The sequence below is a fragment of the Chroicocephalus ridibundus genome, chromosome 19, assembly GCF_963924245.1.
Source record: "Chroicocephalus ridibundus chromosome 19, bChrRid1.1, whole genome shotgun sequence".
Taxonomy (NCBI): Eukaryota; Metazoa; Chordata; class Aves; order Charadriiformes; family Laridae; genus Chroicocephalus; species Chroicocephalus ridibundus.
In genome coordinates, this window is record NC_086302.1 from 860256 (window position 1) to 880379 (window position 20124).

Consider the following 20124-nt stretch of genomic DNA (forward strand, 5'->3'; position numbering starts at 1 on the left):
ACAAGAAGCACCAGAAAATGAAGAAACCCTTTGGATGATAGTGGTTGGACTTGATGATCTAAGGGTTCCTTCCAACCTATGATAGAATAATTAAAAGAAGTGATGAGGCTGTAGGAAGGGGTTTCATTTCCAGACTCGGGTTTGCAGAGCGGTGTAGCTGCCTATATTTACCGTTTCCAGCAGTGGGTAGGTCTGGTCGTGCACTGTGAAGGTAACCATGTTGTTGGAAAGTGCTTGATACGGAGTTTCCTGTGAAACGATGGCGCTGGGCACGTCTGGGAATGTGTGTTTGGGGGGAGGAAGGGATGTGTGGCTTTGAGCTTGGGCAGGCATCGGCAGGAGGGATGGGGCTGCCAGGGCAGAGTCGAGGGTCAGCTGCGCGGGGCTGGGGTTTAGGGGGTGGTTTCTAGGGCTTGTGCAATCGGGGATTTTCGGTTTCTGGGTTGCTCTTACTCGCTTGATGGTTTTCCACACTGTTTGGGCGTTGTGCGTTGCCTTACAGCCGGGAGAAGGTGAGACAGGGGCACTCGGACGTGATACCTGACAAACAGACAAACCAACCCAGAGTTGCCCTTCCTTGCTCCCTCCTGTTTGTTGTTTAAAGCTCAAATTTCAGAAGACGGTCCTTCCTTGCAGACCCCTTCATCCCTTGCTCAGTGAGGGAGCCAGTGGAAGCCCTGGGCATTCTGCAAAGGCAGCACAACGCAGGGAGCCACGATCGCATCCTGAGCTGGATTTTATGTGGAATTAGCTGGAATTTCCAAAGAAGTGAGAACTTTTCTCATGAAGCCAGGCATCGGCAGGGAGCAGACCTTTGTTACTTTGGTGGGTTTATTGGGACTTTTTTCCTTTGCATTTGGCTAAGCCAGGTTCATTATTTGCTTAGTGATGCAAGGCTCCCCGGGTACCCGAGCTGAGAAACAGGCCGGGCCCTTTCCTTTCAAAATCATAGCAAATAAATAAGTTAATTGTGCAAGTAGTACAGGGAAGCTGCCGGGGCCACTGTGGCCGCAGCCCCGTTGTGAGCCCACGGGAAGCATCCACGGGTGAGACGCAGCCTGACCTAAAACTCACATCACAACGGTTTGGCAGGGCTCGTTTTCAAGCAAATAGGTACAATTTTAGCCAATCCCAAGTATTTTTTTCCTTGCGAAATCCCGGCTGCCGAACAGAGCGCTGCTGTGCCGTGACATTTATTAAAAAACAAACAGCAAGAGAAACTATGTTTACTTTCCAAACTAGGCATTTATTTTATAACAGTGTCATAGCTTCATAGCTCAATATGGATTTACCATTTTTTTTTCCAACTGGCTGAGTTTCGTGAACTTTAAGTAAACAGGAGCAGGTTAGTCAGCCAGCTACTTAATTGGCTGATGGTGTTTTCATTAAGGGAATTAAAAGCACGGGGTAGAGGTGGGTTAGTTAGGCATACATGGCTAGAAGCAGCTCAATCCCAGAACGATTTGGATGTTGCCTCCCGTGTCCTAATTACCCTTCAGCCCAAACGGCCCCTGCCAACGCCAGGGCCTGCAGCAGCCCGTGGGCCACCAGCACAGGGGGGAAAACACGTCAGCCACCAACAGACGGACCCATAGCCAGCCACAAATCCTCTCGTTCCTATATATATATATATTTATATATATGTATGTATAGATATGACTGTGTCTCATTAAGTGTAGTAACAGAATAAAGGTTTTTATATTATTTACATCCACTTCTAGGAAGGGGTGGGAGGGATTTATTATTTATCATAGTTAATGGGCTTTGCTGAGATGGAGCCCTCTTCCATGCACGCAGCAGAAACCCAGCGTCACATTTCTCCGGCGGGGATGGGAATGGGACATTCCGGGATGGGGATTCGGATGGGGCCCGGTGGTCAGTGGCAGCCGCACGATTTCACCACCATGTTGCGGTGCTTCTTGAGGATGACGTTGTTGTTGCTGTCGTAGTAGAGGACGGAGGTGGCACTGAGCTTCGTGGGGGCACAGCACGCCTTGGGCACGGCCTCGGGCTTCATCAGGTGGACCTGGGGGATGGATGGAGCCCGTGAGTGCCGGCCAACGTGGCTCCGGGCAGAAGAAAAAGCATCAAACCAGCTCTTAGCTGAAAAAAAAGCCTGGGTGAATGGGGAGATTATTTCCAGCTTTTTGCAAAAATATTTATTCTAAACTCTGGGCAGTCCTTGCTGCAGTTTATATTGGATCGGGGTGGCATTGTGCGGGCCGGGCAGCCCCTTCATTAGTTTGGGATTTCTGGGCTCTTTTCTCCCTGTGAATAGGCAAATAGCTAAAAAAAATAAATCAGGGCAGCGCGGGTCTCAGCCCAGCTGGGGTGGGGGGTGCTGGGTGCTGTTGCAATTGAGATTCTCCTTCAGGGCTCAGCGCCACCCCAAATTTAACGTATTGCACTAGAATCTTAAGTACACAACAGCTTTCTCAACACAACTCTCCTTCTTGTTCATCACAGGACAGGCGTTATCCCAGTAATTCGCCATGTGGCGTGAACTGGGAGGCTCCCAGGCTGCTGGGCACACGCAGCCCTTGCTGCTTTATCCAACATGTGCGATTAATTTATTGCAGGGGCAGCCGAGCTCTCCCAGTTCGGAAGTCCGGTGTTTTTGCTGTCAAACCCTGCTATTTGCAGCACCGGCCAGGGCTGGCACTGCTCCCCGGCCACCTTTGCTCCGGCGCTTCCCAGAAGGGCCAGATCCGGGCGCCAGGTGATTCACATCCTGCCCAAAGGGCTCCATTTCGGGAAAAGCGTTGGGTTTAGGGGTGGTGGGGGGGAAGGGGACCCCCCTCCCTGCCACTGCCAGGATCGTGCCCAGCCCCGGACGGGGCCTCTGGCAGCTTCATTAATGCAAAAATTAAACCCCGCCAGGCGACACCTTCAAAGGCTCGGCCGAGGACTTGGCGCTCCCTGTAATTAACTGCGAACACCAGAGCTGGTGTGACTCTGCCATTGGGAAATCAAACACTCACAGGGCAGGAAATTCCAGAAATTAAAGCACCGACTGGGATGCGGGGTGGGTTTGGGGGGAAAAAAAAAAAACCAAACCGAAAAAAAAACCCCAACTCAAACTGAGGCATTAAAGCCTTCCTGCTTGGAATATGCTGAGCCCAACGTTTGGGCGCTGAGCCGCAGCAGAGCTCAGTGGGGCCTTGGACCAAACCCTGGCGCGGGGCTGGCGAGGAGGACGCGCGGGTGACATGACGTCCTTCCCCACAGCTGACACAGGGACCTGATGGGCACGCACCCACCGATGCTTTATAGGCAGCTGGAGCTAAACTGCACCCTCCGACCTAAACACCCTCAGCCCCAAATCCAGCTCTCCATCGGGACACGATGGGCTCCCACCGCTCCCACGGGGCCACCAGTGTGTCCCCCCGGGGCCACCACTGACCAGGGACTGCAGGATGGCGTGGTTGGTGGCGTTCATGCAGGAGTCCAGGGGGAAGGCGCACTCCCCCTCACAGTAGTAGGCTGAGTAACCCTGCGGGGCGATCACCCAGTCCTGCCGAAAAAAAAGAAAAAAAGAGGTTTACCCCGTGGGTTTCACCTTTCCTGTGCCCTTCAGACATTCCCCACCTGCAAAAACATCCCAGCCGGCTCCTCCCCGGGCAGCTGTGCCAGCAGCAAGGGTTGATTTTGATTTTTCAGCTTGAGCCATGAGTTGTTCGGGGTCAGTGGTGGGGTCTGGGGTTGCGGCAGTTCATGTTTGCCTTCCCAGCTCCCGGCATGGGGCTGCAGCAGCTCCCGGCTGCCCCGCACCGCTCCCACCATCAATTTATGGGCAGGGGAAGCCAGGCTGGGAGGGAGCCCAAGGGGGGACGGTGGGGTTTGGTTTGTTTTTTTTTTCATTTACTTCTCCCCGTAGACAAGTACCAGCCAGCCGAGGTCCTGAAAGCTGACGTAGAGCTCGTGGCGCCGGCAGACCTGCCGCCCATCCGCGGCATGGACATCATCTGTGGGACAAGGGGACAGGCAGGGTCAGTGCTGTGGTGCCGGCACCCTGACCCCCGCTCCCACCACAGCCAGCCCCGCTCGCGGGTGGGATTGAACAGCCCAAATGGGTGGAGTTAAGCCAAGGGAATGGGAGAAGAGGAGCCTCCAAGGTTGCACAAAGGGAAAAGAAGCTTCAAACTAGACTGAAATTTAGTGTTCCAACATCGGGATGAGGGGATTCAGCCTGGGAAGGGCTAAATCATCCCTGGAATCCACCTCCATCCCTGGAGATGTTCAAGGCCAGGCTGGACGGGGCTTTGGGCAACCTGGCCTGGTGGGAGGTGTCCCTGCCCAGGGCTGAGGTTGGAACTAGACGAGCTTTAATGTCCCTGCCAACCCGAACCCTTCTGTGATTCTATGAAATCCCAGGAAGAGTTTGCTTTGCGGGTTTCTTGAGCTAAATGGGTTTGGAAGAGCTGGGGCTTCTCATTCCCCTCCTGCCTGAGCAGCTTCCTGGGCCTGTGACACGCTCCCAGGGCGGCTGCAAAGGCAAGGGCAATGATGCAAAAAGTGCAGTATTTGTGTATCCTGAAAACCCCACAAAACACCATCACCTCGAGGGTGCCACCCCAAACCTGCTGCACCTCTTAAACTGCAAATGACCCTAATCCTAAAAACCCAGAGCTCTGCTTCCCCTGGGGATGCATTTCTGGGCCAAAACTGGGATTCCTTGCAAGCCAAAGTACTAGCAGAAGGTCCCCTGATCATGGCAGCAGCAGAGCCCGATGTTTTGGAACGGCTTCTTGGCCTCCAAAGCTCTTACCAAAAATTCCTGGCAGCTTGTTTGGGTGAGGGAGGTCGTTCGTCTTCTTGGGCTGTCTCCTCCTCGGGGGCTTGGCTGCCCGCGTAACGCGCGTGGGGCTGGGGCTCGCCCGGAAAAATGTCACCATGAAGGGCTGCTTGGAGCGGGGTCCCCGGCGCCCCAGCAGCCCTGCCGAGCCCGGGTCGACACTGTGCCCTGCGGGGATGGGACCACGGTTTGTTCTCAGAATCAACTCATTTGGTTAAAGCAAGGAGAAAAAAAAATACAGGAAATTTACAGTGGAGAGCTGTGATTTCAACATCCCAAATGGCTGGACTCCCCCCCGGGGGTCCCGGTCTGCTGCTGAACCCCTGGTGGGTGTATGACAGGCAGCTCACAGAGGCGGTATGGGCTCATCCTGCATGGTCACCACCACACGATGGTCACATAGAGGAATTCAAGGATTAAAACCAAATGACACCAATTTTACCGCTTGCCACTGGGGAGGAGAGCTTGGTGTGCTGGGAGGGAATGGGATGGATGGGGCATTAATGGCTGCGATTTCTCCCCCCACCCCACCCCCCCATAGGAGTGGAGATGCTCTTTGTGTGCCCACGCAGCTGCAAATGGCACCTTTGGAGCAGATTTGGCTCCTTGGTGAGAAAAGGGTTAATACTCCAGCACATACGCCAGGATCCCTCCAGGTAAGGAGTTCATTAAGTGCTAATGGGGTTATTACAGCCCACACCAGGAACACCATTAGCATTAATGCCTTGGGGAGGCTTTGCCAGCAGGGCTTGCCTGCAAACCCTGGTGACTTCTGGTGTCTTCTGTTCTCCATCACGGCTGGAAATTTAAAATTGCAGCAAGACAACTTACCCCCCCCAGCTGGCCACCATGGCACCAAGAGGGGAGATGAGAGGGCTCCAGTTCCTGGGCATTTGGCCCCAAAGACTGCAGGTAGGCTGGACAGGCTTACCATCATCCGTCTCCACGTAGAGTCGCAGCCCCAGGTTGTATTTCCGATCCACTAACCAGTGGTTGCTGGCGGCCGTCACGTCAAACACAAGCCAGCCCTCGGTCCCAGCACGCAGGTCCTGGACATCCAGCAGGAACAGGTCAGACTCCCTGTGGAAATGGGGGAAAAAGTCCGAGCCGGTGAGTAATAGTACCCAAAGGACACCAGCACCAGCAATAACTCATCGAAATGACTCCTCGGTGCCTGTGTCCATACAGGTCCCGGCACGGCAGGGTCAGGATGGCAGCTCCCAGTGCCTCTGGCTGTGCCGCACATGATGGTGGCATCCTGGGAAAAGCATCCTCCCAGCCCGGCCGAAAAGCCGGGGTGTGCCATTGCCCGGTGGGAAAGTGTGGGAACAGCTGGCCGCAGTGATGCTGCTTCCTCGGCATTTGCATGGTGGTGGGAAGGGAAAGCGCTGGGGCTTGCGGGGAGCCCCATCCCCATCTTCATCTCATCCCCGTCCCCACCATATTCATTCACATCCCCATCATCCCCATCCCCATCCCCATCCCCGCCATCTTCATCCCCACCCCGCCTCCATCCTCATCCCCACAATCTTCATTCCCATCCCCATCCTCATCCCCCTCCCTGTCTCCATCCTCATCCCCATTCCCATCCGTGTCTCCATCCCTGTCCCTGTCACCTGTTGGAGTGCTCAGCGGCGATCTCGTAGATGCTAACGTGGAGGGTGGTGTTGGCGTGGCGGGTAACTCCCCGCGCCTTGTAGATGCGAAACTCGGCAGCCGTCACCGACTCGCCCGTGGGCACCTGGGTCAGGTCGAATCTGAACTCCTTCCAGTACGGCTTCGGGGAGAAGATGTCCCGGTCCTGCTCGACTGTGGAGCCAAGGGGTCAGGCAGGGCTGTGCCGGGCTGTGGTGGCCTTTGCCGCACCCCTGGCCACCCCGACGGGCTGATCAAAGCCTGCAGCCCCCCCCCCGCGAGTCCCACCAACCCCATTTGTCCCCAATTTGGGGACAAACCTCGCTGGCTCTGGGCCCACTGAGCTCTTGGCAGCTGCTGCTGCAAATTCCCATCTCTCCTCTCCCGAGAGTTTTAATCTTGATGCATCTCCCTCCTAGTTTTGCACAAGGCCCCCCCTCCCCGACTTTATTTTGCTGTAAACCCACCAGCCTCCCAGTCCTCTTTCTTTATTATTAATTTAAAAAAAAATAAAATATAAAGCACGAAGGCTTGGCTATGGCGGGCGCACAGAGAAGCTGCCCCTCGTGCTGCAGTTTAGGGGCTGCAGCCCTTCGCTCTCCTCCAAAGGTGAAAACCCCACCCAAACAAACAAGTTTTGGGGGTCAGAGGGACCGTCGTGAGCAGGATTTGGGGTTTTTGCAGCTTTTCTTGCTGCAGGTGCTCAGGGGACAAAATCTGGACAGCCCGGGGCTTGCTGGGGACGTCGCTGGGTGCCGCAGGTCCCCTCCCCCCCTCAGGCTTTGGGCTGCTGAAATACAAAGATTTTCAGCCTACGGGAGTGGGAAAGTTGCCTGGTCACTTCTCTGTTGAAAATAAAACCTCACTTTTTACTGAAAATACCTACTTTCTGCAGAGATCTAGTGCATGTTGGGAAAGAAAAAATCTGATGTTTTTTTTTTTTTTATTAAGTCCATAAAGCAAAAACTGCCGTCTTTCTTTACGGTGATGCAGCCCCACACAGTTTCTCTAATATGTAATTATATTGTTCTTTTAAAATATTCCAGGCTGCCATGACTGAATATAATTAAAGTGATTAAAGCTCCTCCAGCTTCAGGCACAAAAGGAACGTAACAAATCTGACCCAGTGCTTACTTTTAAAAATAAAACAAACAAATAATGCATGTTATAAATGCAGTTTTTAACTGATGCCGGGGTGGGGGGGGGAAGGAATTCAAAATTTAGTGTACCATAAAGTTGCTGTCCCCGTTAATGCGGGGGGAGCAGCGTGGAGCATCTCTCCAACCCGAACACTGAGATTTTAGTTTATGCATCCATGGGTTGTTTGGGGTTTTTTTCTTTCTTTTTTCTTTTTTTTCTTTTTTTTTTTTAAAAAACCCACATTCCCTCCAGCTACTGGGCTCACCACAAGTTATGTTACAAAAAAAGCCTGGGGCGGATGCGGAGAACGCTTCCTGCTGCCCGGCCGGTGGCCAGCTGCGGGCGGGAGGATGCTGCGAGGAGCCGGATCCAGCCCGCGCACCCCTCGGGGGGGGACACCATCCCCCCGACCGCGCTGCATCCCCTCGAGGGGCTCCCCGGCCCTTTTCTGCTTTTTTATTTCTTCCGCTGACCCATCGCTGGTGGTTTAACGCTCTCGGCCCATTAAAGACGCTGCTGAGGCCATCGTTGCCTCACGGATCTTGGAAAATCCTTAAATCCCCCCAAAACACAACCAGAGGAATCGCAGAATCACAGAATCGATTGGATTCCCCTCCTTTTTTTTTTTTTTTTCACGGATAAACCCCCAGCGGCAGGTTCCACGGGCGGTCCAGGGGACACCCAGGTACAAAGTGGTGTCCCCTTGGGTGTTTTCGGTCACTCAGGTACCTCTCGGGTCAGCCCTTTGCTCCCTGGTGTCAGACGAGGCCCAGCCAGATCGAATTCCGGCTCAGAAACCACCGGGATCTTCACGGGCCAAGTGTCTCCGACAAAGCGATGCTGCGGTACCGCTCGGGTGGACCTTGGTCCAGGGAAGGGCAAGGGGAGTTTTGTGGCTGAGCCAAGGAGGTCACAGGGATCCAGCGACACAGGAAAAGCCCCCGGGGTGATTTTATGCCCCAGGGAAGGGTGAAAACCTTTGCTAAAGAAGCACTTTGTTATGAAACCTTCACATCCGCGCGCTGCAGAGGGGATGGAGGAGAGCGGGGGTGAAGGCAGAGTGGGTGAGCGAGGAGGGAAGCCCTGGCCAGGGATGAGAAATGCTAAAGGGGACCGCAATTAGCTGTGTACCTTGATGAACCAAATGAGCTGGACTTAACAGCAAGCTGCCCAGTATTTGGGATGAGGCACTGGGAGGAATCCCTGTTTTCTGTGGAGCAGAAGAGGGAACTCCCTTGGAAGGGCAGGACCGAGGGCGAAGCATCCTCTCCCGTGCCGCAGAGGAGGGCGACGGGGATGGGACCGGCTGCACGGCGTTTAGCAAACAGCAACCCGGGCTGATGATCAGCAGGTCAAGTGGGGTTTAATATCGCCCTGATTTCTGGCAAAATGATAAATGACTGCAAAATTACAGCCCTGCAGTGGGGGAACGTGTGCTGCATCCCAAAAGCAGCCAGCGCCCTTTGCCCGGGCAGGAAAGCGGGTGCTAAAATGCTGCTGGGGGGGGGGGGGGGGGGGGGGTGTGAGCAATGGGCCCTCCCCAGAGCCCGTCGCGCCTGGGAACCTGCTATTGATCGGAGGCGGGTTGAGTCAGCCGCACCGCCAACCCTCAATTATCTGTGGGCGGATTATCCGGATTGTGGATGAGACACACTAAAAAAACCCAACCCAAGCTCTTTGCTCTCCTTGCCCCCCCTCCTTTGGCATTTACCGTCTCGCCCCTAAAAGCTGCTGCATCTTTCTCCAAAGCTGAATGCCGCAACTAAGCGGTGTACTCCCACCACCCCCAAAAAAATTACAAAAAAAATTATTATATACATATATAAATGGCCGTGCGGCCATGCACGCCCCAGCAGGGGATGATCAGCCCCGCTGACTCCCAGCCCCTGCGTGGTCCTGCGCTCTTCCCAGCGGTGGGGCGACAGGGACTGCCTGCCCTTCCTCCTGCTCCCCAGGTTAATTTTAGCTGCACTTTTTTGTTGTAAACTTTCTCTGTTTCTATAAACTGTGCATCAGTTGTAATTACTGGTCCTGGCTGCTCCCAATGGTCCCCATGATCATTTCAGACACTAAATTAAAAGGAAATGCCAGGATATTCAACCACATCAAGTGCTCTGAATCCTAAAATAGGTTTAAAGGAGATGCGAGGAAGATGCTGTCCTTCACTTGCAAGCATGAGAAAATAAGCTCCAGAGGCTTTCCGAAGCCGGGGGAGATTCAAGAGTTACCCCAAGCTGCAGTTGAGTCTCTCTACCAGGCTCCTGCTTCATCTCGTGAGCGCATCCTCCATCCTCCTGAGACGAACACTGGGAGCTGCCGGACACAGGGTTTGGTACCGGGTGCCCCAAGCCTGGAGGTGAGGCAGCCTTGGCCCCCACTTGCACCCCCCCCGGCTCCCCCAGCCCTACAAACAGCCAGCTGAGCACGGTGTCGCCCGTAGGCCCCAGGGGATTTTATTTGCAAAGCTTTTCCCATTTAAAACAGACACGGCAGGTGCATACAGAGCACCAACACGTCAGCATGAGCTTGTCCTGTGCTGCTGAGTCCCCACGGATGCCCAGAGGAGACACAACGGGCTCTGAAATGAAGTCAGGAGTGGGAAAATCCTCACCCTGCTGCCAGCAGTTGGATTTGGGTGGTATCTATGTGGGGGTGCAGGTGAGCACCCACTTGGGCACCGAGGCGGGCAGCGGGCCATGCTCTGCCCACGCGGGGAGCGGAGCAGCATGCCCCAACTCCCCAGATAAATCAAAGAGGGTGCCCTGAGCTCCCACCCCACGCTGACGTCCCCTCGCAGCGCCCGGGGCACCGCAGCGAGTGCCGCCCTGCCTTTGTCCCCCACTGCTCCCCAAGAAGCAAATATGGTGAAGTCAGGGTTTGCCGGGAAGATGCCCCAACTGCTTCATCCGAAACAGCCGTGGGGGGAGCCCGGCCACATCCCCGGGCAGTGGCGAGCGCCGGGAGGGAAGGGGAGGACGTGTGTGTTGTGGTGCTGACGTGTGGTCGTGGGGGGCTTGGGCAGCACCGCGAGCCTCCTCCTCGCCTTCCCGTTACAAACGTCTCTGCTCCCTGATTATACCCTGCACGTAACCGTGACTCACGGCTGGTGGCTCAGCCCCGGCCGAGAAGAAACCTCCAAGCCCATCCTTACCCCAGGCTTAAAAATACAACCCACCTGACTGCTTCAGTTAGCACACAGAAATAGCAGGGGTCAGGTTTATATGGAGAGCTTTATCTTCACGCTGAGAGGCAGCAAGCAGGATGGGATGGGTGGATCCGTCATCACCAAACCCAAATGAAGGTGCCTGGTGGTGGCCACCCATCGCCTGGGGGCCCTCACTGGCCCTGGTCCTGCCGCTTGCCCAGGCCAGCAGGGAGGGTGCCCGCCCAGACCGGGACGTGTTTGCATGCCGGGGAGGTTTGTCGTTTCCCCTTCCCAGGAAAAAAGGTGTGCCGTTGGGAGCCGCGCTCCGGCCTGGCTCACACAGGGCTCCACGGGGTGGCTGGGAGCAAAGAGGTCCAAGTGCCCAATAGAGCACCGACTTACCCCATTTGCATGCCCCATCAGGGTAATTGTGCAGGAAATTATGCATGCAAATGAAAGCTAGCCTTCTCCCACAAAAATTTATTTAATTAACATGAAGGGGCTGACGCAGCCGCAGAAATCAAAGCCATTCAAATTGAAGGCTGGAATTCTGTTCCCCAACTCTCCTGGCTGCTCCAGGAGCACCGGGAAGGGGAGTGGTGCCAGCACCCCTGTGCCAGCACCGACACCTCCCGCACGGCTCCCCAGTCCCCCCCGCAAACACCCCACCCTGGCTGTCATCAAACCTGGCCATTTTAAAGCACTTTTTGGTACTTGTGTGGTCTTGAGTGTTGACGAGCTGGGATTTGGTGTCCCAGTGTCACCTCCCTTGGTCCTGGCTTCCTTGGGATGCTGAGCCCCTGAGCCCCGAGGGCTGGGTGCTGGGTGCCTGCTCCCATGGGCACCCCCTGACCGCCGCTGGGTGCAGCAGGGTCTGTCCCAGGGAGCTCCTTGGCCTCTTTGCATCCGCAGGTGGTACAGGGGATGTAAGAATGGATGGAGAGGATTTGGCAGACGTCTCCACAGCCCTTCCCCACCCTTACCTCCTCCTGAGGGTGCAGGTCCCCTCCCTGCCTGGGCTCCCCAGGGAGGGTTTCTCCCCGTGCTCAGAGCGCTGGCTGTGGGGGACCCTTAACACCCCTTAAAACGATGAGCAGCAGCAGGGAAAAGCTCAGTATCCGAATGCCTGGTCTGCTCAACCTGCTGGGTTCAGGACACCCCAGTGCCTGCCCTTGCAGGGGGACCCCTTGCACCCCAAGTGCTCGCGGCCCCGCTGATGCTGGCTGGAAATAGCTCTGCTTTCACTGACGCTCACGCAACTGCCTGGAAATGGGACGGTGGCTGGAGCCGGGCATAGCTCAGTAACCAGCTGGACGGGATTCCAGCAATAATTAGCAACCTTGAGGATTTTATTTTGAACCGTGATTCAGTGTCCCACCGCGGGTAATTTGGTCCACCCTGCTGCTGGCACGAGAGCTGCTGGCCTGCCTGCCTGCCCCGCTCGCTCGTGTGTGCCCACCGAAATGGGAGTGCGGGGTGGGCAACGCGGCCCCCTGGAGCAGGACGAGCTTGCCTCATGCCATGGTGGTTTCCAGCCTCCCTCCGCTGTGTTATGATGGAGATAGATAGCGCCCAGGGGACGCAGCCCAGTTCATTGCAACCTGCGGACAAGCTCAGCGAGTTGGCCCAGCTTACTCCCAGACCGCCCTCACTACATGATTTTCCCCCTCTCCGTCGCCACTTTTTAAAGCAGAGCTGGGTTTTGTGCTGGCCGGGGACCACAGAGACTCTCTCCCAGCACCCAGGGTGCAGCCCCATGGCCACTGTGTCCCTCACAGACGCCCTCCTGCCGCAGTTCAGCTCAGCTCTGTGCACAAGAGGCTTTTCCGAGCAGGGGCACACGAGGAAGCACCCCGGGACCGAGGGATGCTCGGAGCCGTCGGTGCAACAGCTGCGGTCCCCTGCCTGCAGCCAGGGACGAGGTTTGGCTGGGGCTCGGTCCCGCAGCCCGGGTTCGGTGCCGCTCCCGGCCCCGGCAGCGCGGCCGCCGCCGCCCCGTGCGCCCCGTCCCGCCGTGCGCTGCCCCCCGGTGCCTCCCGAGAGCTGCGGGCGGCGGCCCCGAGCGCGCCGGGGAGACGCGCTGCCTTGCGCGGGGCTCGGCCGCCGCCTCCGCCCCCGGTCCTGCCCGTGCGCCCCGGTCCGCTGCGGTCCCCCCGGTCCTGCCCCGAACTCCTCTGGTCCTCCCGGTCCTGTCCCGGTCCCCCCGGTCCTGCCCCGAACTCCTCTGGTCCTCCCGGTCCTGCCCAAGCCGTCTGGATCCTGCTCGTTTCCCCCGGTCCCCCCGCAGGCTCCGGTCCCTCCGGTGCGCCCCGGTCACCGCCAAGATCCTGCCCGCACGCCCCGGTGCCCCCGTGGGCTCCGGTCCTCCCGGCGCGACCCGGTTCCCCCGGTGCCCCCGGTGCGGCGCTCACCCACGTTGACGAGGCTGACGACGGTGTCGGCGCGGCTGACGACGCTGCCGGGCGGGGGGCTCTGGGTGCTGAGCCCGGTGAGCACCGGCCGCGACACCGCCGCCTCCTCCTCCTCCTCCTCCGCCTCCTCCTCGCCGGCCACGGCGTGGTAGAGGTCGAGCATGAAGAGCGGCGCGGCGGCGGCGGGGGCGCGGGCGGCGGCGGGGGTCCGCGGCCGGGGCCGGCCGGGCAGCCCCAGCACGGCCAGGATCTCCCGCTGCACGTCCCGCCGCTCGCCGCCGCTCAGCCGCCGCTGGAGGAAGCCGGCGGCGTGGAGGCGGCGGCGGAGGACGCTGCCGCTGCCCAGCTGGCACAGCACCGCCGCCGCCCACAGCAGCGCCAGGGCCCCCAGCGGACCCCGGCCCGCCGCCGCCCCGCCACCCGGCCCCATGGCACCGCCGCCGCCCGGGACCCCCCCCCCGCCCGCTGCGGCGCGGCACGGCCCCGGGCACGGTCCCGGTCCCGGCGGGGCGAGGGAAAGGGACGGTCCCGCCGGCGGCACCGCCCCGGCCGCGGCTCCGGGACGCCCCGGCCCTCCCCGCCCGGCGGCCCCGGGGCACGGGGTGCATCGCTGGGCATGAGAACCCGTGGGCAGCCATCACTAGGGATGCTCACCCTCGTGGGCAACCGAATCCATGGGCACCCAGCCCCTGTTGATGCTCAAACCGACGGGCATCCGCTCCCGTTGACACATCCATGGGCACCCACCCCGTGGATGCTCACCCTTGTGGGCAACCAAACCCAAGGGGGGCACTCATCCCTAGAGATGCTCACCCTCATGGGCACCCAGACCCATGGGCGCTCACCCCTACTGACGCTCAAACCCATGAGCATCCAACCCCATTGACACCCGCCCCTATGGATGCTCACCCTTGGGGGCAACCAAACCCACGGGCACCCACCCTCACTGACACCCAACCCCATGGGCGTCCAACCCTACAGATACTCACCCCCACGGGCACCCAAACTCTGCATCCACCCCTACAGGAACCCGCTTCAGCAGCACCATCCCCATGGGCAAACCAACAGCTCCTCACCCGGTGTACCCACCCGCACGGACACCCACCCTCGTGGACACCGACCTCACTGAGCACCCACCTCACCAACACCCAGTGCCACGGGCACACACCTCACCAGCCTCTCTCACTGGCAAACACCCACTCCAGCAGGTACCCTCATCGGTTGGCTCCCTCGCCGTGTGCGCGAGGCGAGGCACCCACCACTGTGCACCCTCGCCAGCACCCACCCACCCACTCGGGCCTTTTAATTTTGAGGTTGGTGGTTCCCTGCTCCCTTCTGCAAAGAAAACCGGGTGCAGACACCCCAGGGCTGGCGCAGGCGTTGCCTCCCCGCACGGGACGAACAGCTCCAGCTCTTGTATTTACAAAGCTAACACTGTGGAATAAAGTAGGAGGCAAGATTGTTTATTACCGCAAGCAATTTTAATACAAAAATGTGTCTGGTTTTTAAACAATTCATTGGTAGAGCTTCAGTTTTGCCTCAATTTAAACCAATTGAGAGAATCACACAGCAACATGGTCAGAGCCGGAGAGGAAGAATATTTAATAAATACGGGAGCTCTGGAGAGCCCTCTCCCCCGGCCCGTCTCCTGGTCACTTGGTCAGTTTGATTTTATTACAAAGAAAAAGTAGCGTACAAAAGCGAGACAGGACTTGTAGCGAGTGTGCTGGTGAGACTCAATTTCAAGGACAAGCAACTGTGCGTGTAAGTCCAGATTTCTTCTAGGAGCAGAGGTCACATCAATCTCAGCCTGGTTGGAAGTGGAATGACCAGTTAAATAATAAATAGGAAAAAAAAAAGAGATGCAGATAAATAGCAATTCTGTAAGGAACGTCTTGGGTCGGTCTCTTAGGCCATCAATCCAGAAGAATCCTCTAATCTGTAGGACCCACCACCGCTAAGGGACGTGTCTGAGCGATCCCGACCTGCAATCTTACCAGCGTGCTCTCCTCGGGCCGGCTTCGGCGTGAACCCCCCCCGGAAATAACCCATCACCATTTGTTTGTTCTTTAAAAACGAAGTTGCCGGGACAGTATTTTCAAGACAGCAATTGTCATGACCTTTGCTGTAGTGTGTGCAAATTTTATTAAGTCAAACCCCGCTTTCTTCAGGTAAAACCACATATCTTTAAAAAAATGGAAACATAAGCCCCAAGTCCCCTCACCTCATGTTTCTCTGGTTGAGGTATCTGTGATTTACAAAAAGAGAGTTCCTTGAACACTGTAGGATTCAGGTCTTTGTTTTTTAAATATAATTTACCTTGCTGAGACAGCAAGTTAAGTTTATAAAGATGCATTTAGGAAACAATCCTAAAAGATAAAGCAGGTTCGCACCCTGCACCGCGCAGAAATCCTATTTATATTTTAGTTTTTCTTTACACTTTCACATCTTGACCTTTTTTTTTTGCTTCCTTTTTTTTTTTCTTTTTCTTTTTTTTTTTTTTTTTTTTTTTCTTTCTCTCCCACATTTCAGTTTTCCAGGCCCCTCTCTGAACAGGGGTCACCGAGAGGCAATTTTTATCTACATAAATATTCACATGAAAATAGTAACTTACAAAAAAGGAAAAAAAAAAAACCAAAACCAAAAAACCCAAATAAGGCAGCTTCATAACACAACTTTCTTTTACACTTTTAACAATATAGTTTCTCCCATTTAGAATAAATATACATCCAATGTACGTAGAAGGGTTAAAAATTGGACACAGGTTGGGTTTTGTTGGGTTTTCTTTCTTTCAGGAGGGCGTGGGTACAGTATTATCTTTTAGGGCCTGGAGTTTTTGGGGTGCCGGTGGTTGTTTTCTTGGACATGGTTGGGATTTTGGAGGGTTTGGCCACCCCCCGGCGGGAGCCGCCCTGCCCGCCAGCCACGCTGCTCTCTGAAGTGTCCGAACACGCCGACTGCGTTTCCAGCAGGTCAAAGTCGGAGGCGTCGCTTCCCCGCCGGCTGCTGGCCCGGCTGCCCGTGCGGCTCCCGGCGCGGCTGGTGGGACGACTGGCTGTTTTCTTAGGATCTGCAAGGGGAGGCGAGAGCGAGCGGTGAGCAGGCAGAGGAAGAGGAGGAAGATTCCTCCCCATCCCACCCAAATCCCCAGCATCGCCGCAGCTGCTTTCAACCACCCGCCCGGCACCCCTGGAACGGCGGGTTCAGCATCAGGACTCATCCGTGCCCCAGCTTTTAATGAAGCAGCAGCAAACCCTCGCGCTGCAGAAGTGCCACGAGGACGGTGGGAGGGCTGGAGCCCCTCTGCTGTGGGGACAGGCTGGGAGAGCTGGGGGGGTTCAGCCTGGAGAAGAGAAGGCTCCGGGGAGACCTTCCAGCCCCTTCCAGTCCCTAAAGGGGCTCCAGGAAAGCTGGGGAGGGACTCTGGAGCAGGGAGGGGAGCCATGGGACGAGGGGGAATGGCTTTAAAATGGAAGAGGGGAGATTGAGATGAGATCTGGGGAAGAAATTCTTGGCTGCGAGGGCGGTGAGCCCCTGGCCCAGGTTGCCCAGAGCAGCTGTGGCTGCCCCATCCCTGGAGGGGTTCAAGGCCAGGTTGGACGGGGCTTGGAGCAACCTGGGCTGGTGGGAGGTGTCCCTGCCCATGGGACTAGATGGATGATCTTTAAGGTCCCTTCTGACCCAAACCATTCCATGATTCTAAAACCACTGCAGCATCCCCTCTCCCAGGCAGGGACACAGTGGTGGGTCTTCCACAACTCACTGCAGGCTCCCTAAATATCTAAATATTTTCTCTGCCAATTTAAGCAACGAAGTGGGAACAGCAGCGGGAGGAGGTTTTTGGTCTTTGCCGCTAACTTACCTGCCCGACTGGTTTTGGCACCTGTAGAGACTGGTGAGGAGCTGTTACTGGTGTCCCCAGCCAAGGAGGTTCGGCTGGAGTGGAAGGTGGGTCGCTTCAGCTTGCTGCCCGCCGAGGGGGTCACCTTGGGAGGAAGCACACACAGAGCATCTTTTAGCTGTCACCTGGGCCATAAGGGACCAAGATCAGGGCCGAGATCGGCACCTCGGCAAAAAGATTCTGACATTTAAGGAACACCCATCTTAACGGTCATGGAGAACACAAGCTGTCGTTTCAGCAGCGATTAATAAAAAAAAAAGAAAAAGGCCTGGATCCTGAAAATTTGGAGGGCAACGGCAGTTTGCACACTGCAGGCTGATGCACAGCTATTTGTTGGAAAAAAAATAAAAGCAAAGCTGCTGTCCATCCGGAGGAGGAAAACATCGTCTGGGCTCAAAAGCTCCACAAAGAGAATGTGAAATCTTGCAAAAAAAAAAAAAAAAAAAAAAAAAAAAAAAAAAATCAGTATTTTAGCATCTAAGCAGCTCAGGACCACTTTGGAAGGTCAAATACAATGCAGTGTCTTGAGAAACGCATGTCGTGGCTGGGAGGCATCAGCGCAGTGTTGTTCTGTGATGGGGGGACATCGCCCTGGCGCCGGTGCCCCCGGCAGGTCCATGCACCCACCGCCCTGAGGGCGGACGGATTTGAAGAGCGAGGTGCCAGCGATGAACTGGGACCCAAAACCACAGTGAACGGGCTTTGGTCGCATCCTGAAACGGTGCTTTTCCTGACCTTTAAGATGTTGCAAACGCAGATTCGGAGGGGAGCGGAAAGCAGCACAACAGGCAGCTCTGCTCCCGCCGCTGCGGAAGAAAGCGGAGGGGAAGGTGCCGGGCGGGCGAGGGCACCCGGATCCAGCTGGGAAGGGCAGCTCCAGTTTCCGTACACCAACCAAAGCTCTGGGTTTGGGGCAGTGCTGCAGGAAAGCGGCTGCCTGCCGTGTCCCCTGTCCCCTGGGGACACCGGGCTGCAGGGACGGCTCCAGCCCAGCTGCATCCCCGGACACATGTACATTAAGGGAGAGCATCTCCCAACGAGCTTTAAAGCAACAGCTGGAGGTTTCCCTCCACCCCCTGCAATTCTGTGATTTTTGGGAAACTTATAAATATTAAAATGTCATGAAACTGGAGCTGCAGCGGGGGAGAGGGTGGTGGGAGAGGGGCAGGCGAGCAGCGGGCTCCCCTTCGGGCGCCGGGGGAATTAAAATCCATTAACACTTGATTGCGAAGGTACCGTTTTCATCACCAGAGATTTCGATTCTCGTCCTCGATCCTATTTTATAAACAAGTTAAAGAGCAGCAAGCAGGCAATTTAGGGCAATTGGGGAAGTGCTCCTGACCTTCCGATGATTTAAAAATCATTCCTGTTCTGCGTGAAAGCACCGCCCAGCAAGACGCAGCTATCTTGCCGGCGCACACCGCCACGCAGTGCATCACCGAGATCTACCAGGTTTTATTTCTCGTCACCGATTCACAAGGTCAGGCAGTCCAACAGAGAGGCTGAAGACTTAGAGAGATTCAAAGTCTCAGCCCGAATTTAATCCTCCTGGGAGCATCAAGCCGGTGACAGCGCCGGACACGCCGTACGTGCTTCAACACGGTGATAAACGAGCGCTCCATAAAAATGAAGGCGATGTGGTTACTGTGCGTGCGCTGCGTAGCTGATTTTCAAGTCTCAACTCGGCTGCTGGGTATCAATTTTTGAAAGCCAAACACGGCTGCTTTTCAATGCTTAAAAGCTCTTAAAGCTTGAAAAATTGCGCTTTTTATAAAGCACGAAGAGGATAAACACCCCTCTCTTGGTTTGAAAGCAGGCAAACGGGAAACACAAGCCGTTGCGCTTTATTCGAAAGTTGGTGTTTTGTTTAATCCGAGTTAGAAACCTATGAAAAACGCTAACAGTGGGAGCGTTAGCGGTGCTAACAAGCGCTGCTCTACCACAAAGAAAGCGTTAGAACAGGCAAGGGGGCAGGACGTCTCCGTGCCAGCGGCTCTCCGGCCTGTCGGCAGGTCCTCGGGGCTGCGAGACCATACTCTACCTCGGCGCTCGGGAGCTGGAAGTCGGAATAATCGAATCCCCTCAGGGGGGTGCCCGCTTTACTGTTTATCAACCAGGGTTTGTCATAACATCGAGAGAAGTGATGTGGAGTCTGCGAAATGGAAAATCCAAGGGTGGGGAAGGGGGGGGAGGAGAGGTGGAAGTGGGTGGGGGGGGAAAAAAAAAAAAAAAAGAAATGGAAAAGTATTTGGAATGGGGGAAAACGGCACCAAAATGAAACGAGAACCAAATGGGAAATATATAAATTAAAATACGAGGAAAAAACCCAAACAGATGATGAAATAAAACATGCACGGGCAGATGATGTGGTGGGAAAGGAGAGATGATGGGCAATGGCTTCCTCCTGCGTGCCGGCCGGACACCGCGGCTGTGGCGCAGCCCTGCCTTGGGGACCAGGAGCCTTTGGCTGCACGGGGAGAGCTGGGGACCCTCCGGCCGTGAGTGCCCAGCTTGGGCTGAAAATCTGTCCCTGCACCATCCCCACCCACCCACCCCACACAGACAGCAAGGTTCTTCCTGCAGACACCACGAACATCTAGAGGTGACAGTAACCATCAAGCCCTTGATCCCCAACCTTCCTCCTCCTCCTCCATACGCCTCCTGCAGCTCCTCATCTCACCGGGACAGGTTTGGAGGCCACTAGGTTTTAAAGAAGAAGAAAGGGGAAGACTTCACGCGCGAACCCCACCTTGGCTCCGCTGGCTGGAGTGGCGGGAGAGGATGGCATGGAGGCGCAGCTGTGGTTGCTCTGGCTGGCACTGGAGCTGGATCGTGTCGGGGAGGCTGCCCGGGAGGATGGTTTTGATCTTCGGCCTCGCGATCGGAAGGGTGTCATTCCCTGGGAGGCCCCCTCTGGCAAGATGAATTTCTCTCGGAGTTCAAGGTTGGTCCGTCCTCGTGCTGGAAGGGGACAAAGCAGAGATTTGAGGTTTGCGTGAACCCGACATCGATACCGGGGCTCAGGAGGCTCCAGGGGTCAGAGCACGTGTCCTTGCGGTGTCTCTCCAAGCCCATCTCCAGGGATGAGCGGATGGCA

At 56.1% G+C, this 20124-nt stretch overlaps 2 protein-coding genes across 18 annotated transcripts in view; both read right to left on the reverse strand.

Annotated features, from left to right (window-relative positions):
- Positions 1 to 421: 421 nt before the first annotated feature.
- Positions 422 to 13566, reverse strand: BMP8A (bone morphogenetic protein 8a). Its single transcript, XM_063356115.1, has 7 exons — positions 13127 to 13566; positions 6412 to 6604; positions 5727 to 5875; positions 4769 to 4963; positions 3886 to 3965; positions 3404 to 3514; positions 422 to 2026 (listed from the first exon to the last, which is right to left on the reverse strand). Exons 1-7 carry the CDS (start codon positions 13554 to 13556, stop codon positions 1877 to 1879), a joined length of 1308 nt encoding a protein of 435 aa, XP_063212185.1. The 5' UTR covers positions 13557 to 13566; the 3' UTR covers positions 422 to 1876.
- A 1002-nt stretch (positions 13567 to 14568) lies between these two features.
- Positions 14569 to 20124, reverse strand: part of MACF1 (microtubule actin crosslinking factor 1) — a 148819-nt gene continuing 143263 nt past the window's right edge. For 14 of the 17 annotated variants that reach the window (XM_063356213.1, XM_063356212.1, XM_063356215.1 and 11 more), the window contains 4 exons: positions 19777 to 19988; positions 19069 to 19179; positions 16989 to 17112; positions 14569 to 16196 (listed from right to left, as the gene is read on the reverse strand). In XM_063356213.1, coding sequence (XP_063212283.1) covers positions 15940 to 16196; positions 16989 to 17112; positions 19069 to 19179; positions 19777 to 19988 — 704 coding nt within the window. In that variant the 3' untranslated portion in view covers positions 14569 to 15939. The remainder of the gene's footprint in view (positions 16197 to 16988; positions 17113 to 19068; positions 19180 to 19776; positions 19989 to 20124) is intronic. The other 3 variants (XM_063356214.1, XM_063356203.1, XM_063356202.1) reach the window with 1 other exon arrangement.

Coding starts and splice junctions, on each gene's coding strand:
- BMP8A (XM_063356115.1), bottom strand. CDS start 13,556: ATGGGGCCGGGTGGCGGGGCGGCGGCGGGCCGGGGTCCGCTGGGGGCC. Junction 3,966..4,768: donor CAAGCTGCCAGGAATTTTTG/GTAAGAGCTTTG, acceptor CTTGTCCCACAG/ATGATGTCCATGCCGCGGAT. Junction 3,515..3,885: donor TTCAGGACCTCGGCTGGCTG/GTACTTGTCTAC, acceptor TTTTTTCGGCAG/GACTGGGTGATCGCCCCGCA.